Below are 7,118 nucleotides of genomic sequence, written 5' to 3'. Positions count from 1 at the left end.
GTTAAATGGTGCCCCCACATTCAAAGGCAGTCTACCTCGCAATGTAGGCTGCAAGCAGGGAGATCTTCTTTACATCCCACCTTTGAGCTCTCCAGAGGAACCCAAGAAACTGGATGAGACGTTCTGTTACCTACTCAGGCATAAAGGAAACAATTCTTCTATTTATCGATTTGCTTAGCCAAATAATTCTCTTAAGTGGTATAGAACCAAAACTGTAGATAAAGCACGACTAAGATTCACCAAACATTCCCTGGCACTAGACCAGGCAGAGGGTCGTCTTAGTAGTGGTGCCTTCCCTGTGGAACGCCCTCCCATCAGATGTCAAGGAAATAAACAACTATCTGACTTTTAGAAGACATCTGAAGGCAGCCCTGTTTAGGGAAGTTTCTAATGTTTGACGTTTCACTGTGTTTTTAATATTCTGTTGGGAGCCGCCCAGAGTGGCTGGGGAAACCCAGCCAGATGGACAGGGTATAAAAAATAAATTATTATTATTGTTATTTCCATCCTGAGCTTTGGCTAAAAAAATGTTTACTACGGAAATCTTTATAATATCTGTAATTCTCAATAGAGGTCTTGAAAACTCCCAAACTAATAGCAGAAGCGACTTGGCTGAGCTGATTTCTCCATTTAAGATACAACACCCCTCCAGTCAAAGACAAAAAGCATTTTCCTCAATATCAGCCATCTCCAATTGATGACCAGCAGGGGAGGCCCAGCTGTTGGTGCTTCCTGGCTGGTACTGACAGGGCCTTCTCAGTGGTGGTTCCCAATTTGTAGAATGTCTTCCCTGGCGAGATGGTCAAAGAAACCCTGCTCCAGCGGTGCCCAATCAAACATTGAGAAATTATCCTGCAAAGCTGACCTTGATTGGCAGCATAGACAGCCCCTTCAGGGTGGACACACCAACCATTGTCTTCAAGAATCTCAAAAATAAAAATCCACTGTTGCAATAAAGAGAGGTAGCCTTGCTGAGGGAGTGGACACTTGACAGCCTTCCCAGAGCCAGACTACTAACCCCCTGGTAAGCACTCTGAACCACAGGTCCAGTATCCCCACCGCAGCATCACTCCCAAATCCCTAAACTAATGCTGCTTACTGCCAGAATTCGAGCTCAGAATTCCTTGGTCACCACTGCAAAACGTCAACCTTGAGATAAATGGAAAATCCACAACAGCTATATATGTGTGCCGTGTGTGCATATATATATTTTAAAAAACCAAGATATATAATAAATAAACAAACAAACAAACAAATGAACACAGAGTCAAACCGAACTTTGGGGCTTCCTTGGCTGTTAAGACAGCAGCAACCCTGCTTCCACCCCACAATGAAAAAAGGGGCAACTCTCCTCCCCCACCCCACTGAGCCTTCTTCTGAGGTCTGGCAAGGGAACTGGCTGTGCCAGCCTTTATGTATCTATATAAAAACACTGAGTAATCTCGTTCAGCACCACTCCCACAGATGATCGTGGCTAGAAAAGAGGGAGGGGGGGAGCAGTTATTGTGCCCTTCTGTCCTGTGCTCAGGAGAAAGACTTTCTAGATTGCGATTCCTTTTGCTGCAGTTTTCGGATCAGCTCCAGCAGATTCATCTGGAGAGTCAGCTCCTGGAAACAGAAAGCGATTGGTTGTTGTTTTTTTAACACCACAAAGAGTCCTTTTCTTCCACCCACCCCCAAACGGTCAATATTAGGGTGCAATATGAAGTTATCCAATGGGTTGGGAAGCAGCCAAAATGCACCAAGCCTTAATGCAGCCTCTTACTTAGCTGCTTGGCTAGTCGCTTGTGGAATCATCTCTAGACAACCAGGAAGGTGTCCCATCCCCTACTTTGAGGGGTCAAATAACTAACATAAACATGTAGGCCATGGATTTATTTGCAAGGCTGCTATATCCTTGGATTACACAGGTATGGGGCAGCATCTGTGGAAAAACCCACCCCGTTCTACACACAGACCTGCGGGTTTGTCGTGATATAAAAGCCAGAGACGCCAGCTTTCTCCAGCGTGTTCTGCTGGTCAACAACTTTCTGATCCAGTTCCAGGACAATCTTCTCATCCATCATCTGCTGCTCATCATGAATCCGCTGCTCCAGGGCCTGAGTTAAAGGTGGATGGAAATGGGGGTGGGGTATAAAGCACAGAAATCCCGGCTGAGAAAAAGAGAAATCTCAGAATCAAATGAGAGGGGGAAAGACCAGCCAGTTCAACACAGCTCGCAATGAAGGACTGCCCCCCATCGTGGTCACAATAGGCTTCCCTTGCCAACGAGCCAAGCTGTGTACTACAGAGGGAGGGAAATGCCCCAAAGCGGCTGCTAGCTAATCACTACACAAGCATGAGAGGCGACGTTTAAATAGGGAGCCTGCTCTCTCTCAAGAACATGAAGGCCTTACCTCCAGCTCCCTCTGCTGAGCTGCTTTGAGAAGAGGCAAGTTGTGAGGCTTGCAGCCTTGCTGGGCTTCTTTGTGCTTATACAGCATCTCCTGCTTGAGAACTGCGGAAGGAACAAGCAGCAAAACATTATGTTTTTGTATTGTGGGCGATGCAGAAAGGCTCTGCTCCAAGCTCCTAAAGACCAGCCCGCTCCCCCCTGCCCCGGGAGCTCTGCCAAATATGAACAACATCCCCATCTGCTCCATTTTCCTCTTTTGCAATGTGTGTCGTGTGGGAGCACATATGTGCCTCTCTCTGGTCGTGCACAATAATTTGGAACAGCCACTTCCTGATCCTGTACTCATCAGCTGGAAGACAGCCCTTGTCTCACTCATTCAGAGGATGAGGAGAAAATCGCTTTCTGTATTTTAACCACCCCTGACTGGTGATTGAGAGAGGCTGTTTGATGAAGGCCTGGCCAATTCCTACAAGGGATCGAGTCCCTCTTACCTCGGTGCTCGTTGTGGAGCTTGAGCCGCTGGTTGTAGAGGTTTCTTTCCATCAGGTGCTGGATGTCGAGCAGGCCCTGGACGATCTCAAAGACCGTCCCATCAATAAGCGCCATGGCCAGGTCATTGAGGATGGTATATGACAGCCTCTGCTGGGAAGAACTGCCAAGAAAGCACAGCACAGAGTCAAGGGAACATCAGGCACCCCTGTGCCACTCAGAAGTTGGTGTCACGATGGGAAATTTGTGGTCCTCCAGAGGTTGCTGAGCTCCAACTCCCATCACGTCTGTTGACTCTGGTTTAGGAGTAAAGATGCCTCAATATAAGGGTGGCTTGTGTCCGCTGGGACTGGTAGGGCCGAAAGCAGGGAGCCCAACAGTAGGTGGCGCCAGAGCCAATGAAAGGCAGAGTCAACAGTTCATGAAGGAGGCAGGGCTGGTTGTTAAGTAAGAAGGCTGGCCGATTGTGGCTGGCTGAGGGCAGACCAAGGTTGGTGGGGGCACTGGGGCAAAGCCCCCCATTTTTCCAGATGGTAAAGTTTAAAGGAGCCCTGGATGGTTAAGTCCAATCAAACTTGACTATGGGGTTGTGCCGCTCATCTTGCTTTCAGGCCGAGGGAGCCGGCATTTGTCCACAGACAGCTTTCCGGGTCTGATGGCCAGCATGACTAAACCACTTCTGACACAACAGGACACTGTGATGGAAGCCAGAGCACACAGAAAATCCGTTTACCTTCCTGCTGCAGCGGTACCTATTTATCTACTTGCACTGGCGTGCTTTCAAACTGCTAGGTTGACAGGAGCTCACCCCGTCATGGGGATTCGAACCGCCGACCTTCTGATCTGCAAGCCCAAGAGGCTCAGTGGTTTAGGCCACAGCACCACCCGTCCCTAATGTCCAGATGGACCGGCCTGCCTCAACAATAGTTCATAACTATTTTCATAGCCATCATGCTCTTTTAGATAGTGCCTGAGATTATGATGAAAATATGCTAAAGAGGAAGTAAAGGGTTCTTGTCTCTTTTCAATTTAGAAACTGAAAGCAACTTGCCTTTTTAGCAGCATAAGCAGCTCCAGCGGAAACATCAGAATTGTTTTTGCTCCCCTATGCAATATTTGAGGCTTTTGAGTTTTTAGGTTCTCTAGTGGCATGAGAAAAGGAGAAAAAAATTATTTCTCCACCCCATGCATAAATTTATCCACCTTCGCCTATGCTTCACCTTATTTGCTTCCCCTGCCTAAACAAAAAAGCATCAAATATCACCAGCTTTCCCCATAGGGGTGTTGCTGCAGCAGCCACAAACTTTTTAATAACAAATCTGCCACAATTAATATTTTTACAAAATAGAAATAAATGATAAACCCGTTAAATCCTGAATGCATCCACTGATGGCCTTATGATGATTTTGCTGGGCCTTTTTCTGCAGAACTGACTTCAGTTATAAGTTGCTTCGAGGCGTTTTTACGTAGCCAGCAACTAATAACTGTAATAGCAGTACTAATAATAACAATTAACAGTTTTGTGCTTTTATATTAGAATTGTGAGCTGCCTTGAGTATCATTTCTGCAGTAGAAATGTTATAAGGAATTAAGTATAAATAGATTATTAGAGTATTAAAAGAAAAAATAAGGTTAGAATATGTTAAGATACCGGTAATTATAGGATAGAAAACAGAGGAAGATGGAAAGGAATTGCTGAAACAATTAACAGAAGTGGAATACAAAAAGGGAGGTGTGAGGTCGTTGAAATAAATGAATGAAGGATAGGATGATTAAACTGTATGATGTGTTTTAAACTGTTTTTATTTTGTTGTGTTAGTTTAATGTGTTAGTGTTGTGTGGTGTTTTTGTATTGTATTATCTATTTTGTTTTGTAATGTTTAAATTGTTGGAAAAGTAATAAATATTATTTTAAAAAATAAAATAAAAAAGAGTATCATTTCTGCAGAAAGGTGGAGACACAAAACACTGCAACAAAATTATTATTAGACTATTATTTAAATATGTGTAATAAATGCATATTAAGCATTTACACCTCCTCTTTCCCCTAAGGAGCTCAACATGGCTTCCTCCCCAGTTAATCCCCACAACAACCCTGTGAGGTTGGTTACTGGTACTACGTCACCCCAATGAGTTTGATGGTTGTGCAGGGATTTGGTCTCCAGTGTCCTATTTTGATACTCTAACAACTACACCACACTAATAATAACAATTTGCTGGTTTTGTATTAAAGCAGTGAATTGCCTTGCACAGCTTCTGCAGCAAGGTGGAAACACCACTACCAACAACTTGCCACTTTGTGGTTTTAAAATGAAAACGGTGAGCTGCCTCGAGGGGGGTTTCTGCAGAAAGGCGAGACACCAACCATTGCAATTAATTATTATTACTACTGTTACTACCACTGTCTGCTGCTTTGTGGTTTTTCAGATTAAAATTGTGAGCTGCCTCGAGTGCCATTTCTGAAGGCAGATACACAATACACTGCCATCATTATTATTATTATCACCTGCAGTTTTGCATTAAAATTGCGAGATGCCTCAAGCAGTTTCTGCGGAAGGGCGGAGACGCATACCAGAGCAGCGAAATAAGTAATAATAAACTAGGACCGGAATGTACTTGAAATTAGTAAGATTTTGGAGCGCAGATTTAAAGAAAACCATCACACCATCCACTCTAGCATGCAGTGGCCCGCCTTATCTACATTATACAATTCGCTATTTGATCAATTGGTATTAGTAACGGTATTATAAATTGGTATTGTTATAACGAGGCTATTATTGGATTGTAATGAAAAACAGATAAAAAAATATTATATCTGAAAATAAATAATAATAATTCGCAGTTCAGTGGTGGTTGTTTTTGAAATATTGAAATCGTGGGCTGCTTCCAGTCCCGTTTCTGCAGAAAGGTAGACGAAGATAACACTGCAGTAATAATAATAATAATAATAATAATAATAATAATAATAATAATAATAGGATGTAATATCCTCCAGCAGCATCCTGCCCCCTCTCCCTTCCCCCTTTTTTATTGGGGGGCTTTTCCTTCCTCAAGCCCCTCAGGTGTGGGGATCCGAGGAAGGAAAGCCGTCCCCCTGTCCGGCCCGGGCCCTTCCCTGCGCGCCGCCCAGCCGGCGGGGGTCCGAGGCGAGGCGGCCTCCGCTTCTTCTCCCCGCACCTGGGCAGGTCCTTGACGAGGGCCTGCAGCTCGGAGAGGAGCTGGTAGTGGCGCTCCTGCTGACGGGCCAGCCGGTCGCCCCCGCCGAAGCCTCCCAGTCCCCCGGCTCCTGCTGCTCCAGCTCCGGCGGCCAGGCTTTCCCCGTCGTCGTCGTAGGCGAAGCCCGCGCCGAAGCGCGCCATGGCTGAGGGAGGCGGCTAGGCCCAAGCGCCGGACTCCGCCTCCCCGAGCGCCTGCCCCTCGCGCGCGCTCCCTCCGAGAGGGGCCTGCCCTTAAAAGCCAGGCGCTGCTTGCCGTGCCCGCCCACGGTGCCTCTGGGCGTGGGCAGAGGGCTGTCCCTCTCTCCTCCGCCGAAGCAGAACCTGCCCTGAAGTGCTTCGCTTTTGGGTGTACAGAATGAGGGCTGGGTGCTTTTGAGCTTGGGCAGAGCGCCCTTCTTATCCTACCCCCCAAAAGCAGAACCTTAAGTGTTTTCTCTGGCTTTTGGGTCTGCAGAATGAGGGCTGGGTGCTTCTGAGCATAGACAAAGCGCCCTTCTAATCCGCCCTTCCCCCAAGCAGATCCTGAAGGGTTTTCTCTGGCTTTTAGAAGTGCAGAATGAGGGGTGGGTGTTTTTGAGCATGGGCAGAGCGCCCTTCTAACCCCCCCCCCCGCCAAAGCAGAACCTTTAAGTGTTTTCTCAAGCTTTTAGGTGTGCAGAATGAGGGCTAGGTGTCTCTGAGCATGGGCAGAGAGCCCTTCTACCCCCCCCCAGTAGAACCTTAGGAACCTTAAGTGTTTTCTCTGGCTTTTGGGTGTGCAGAATGAGGGTTGGGTGCTTCTGAGCATAGACAAAGCGCCCTTCTAACCCCTCTCACAGCAGGCCCTGAAGGGTTTTCTCTGGCTTTTAGAAGTGCAGAATGAAGGCTGGGTGTTTTTGAGCATGGACAGAGTGCCTTTAGAATCCCACTGCCCAAAAGCAGAACCTTAAGTGTTTTCTCAAGTTTTTGAGTGTGCAGAATGTGGGGTAGGTGCTTTTGAGCATGGACGCAGCGCCCTTCTACTTCCTACCCGCCCC

At 46.7% G+C, this 7,118-nt stretch overlaps 1 protein-coding gene across 1 annotated transcript; it reads right to left on the bottom strand.

Annotated features, from left to right (window-relative positions):
- Nucleotides 1–1,188: 1,188 nt before the first annotated feature.
- On the bottom strand, nt 1,189–6,322 carry DGCR6 (DiGeorge syndrome critical region gene 6). The gene is made up of 5 exons (XM_081892560.1): nt 6,062–6,322; nt 2,887–3,047; nt 2,397–2,497; nt 1,959–2,099; nt 1,189–1,608 (listed from the first exon to the last, which is right to left on the bottom strand). The coding sequence occupies exons 1-5, from the start codon at nt 6,241–6,243 to the stop codon at nt 1,525–1,527; spliced, it is 669 nt and encodes a 222-aa protein (XP_081748686.1). The 5' UTR covers nt 6,244–6,322; the 3' UTR covers nt 1,189–1,524.
- Nucleotides 6,323–7,118: the final 796 nt, after the last annotated feature.

The sequence above is a fragment of the Podarcis melisellensis genome (genome assembly GCF_964234715.1).
Source record: "Podarcis melisellensis genome assembly, chromosome: 16".
Lineage (NCBI taxonomy): Eukaryota > Metazoa > Chordata > Lepidosauria > Squamata > Lacertidae > Podarcis > Podarcis melisellensis.
This window is presented reverse-complemented; position numbering and strand designations above follow the sequence as displayed.

Coding starts and splice junctions, on each gene's coding strand:
- DGCR6 (XM_081892560.1), bottom strand. CDS start 6,243: ATGGCGCGCTTCGGCGCGGGCTTCGCCTACGACGACGACGGGGAAAGC. Junction 2,498..2,886: donor GCTCCACAACGAGCACCGAG/GTAAGAGGGACT, acceptor TTCCTTCCGCAG/TTCTCAAGCAGGAGATGCTG. Junction 1,609..1,958: donor ATATCACGACAAACCCGCAG/GTCTGTGTGTAG, acceptor TTCTGTTTCCAG/GAGCTGACTCTCCAGATGAA.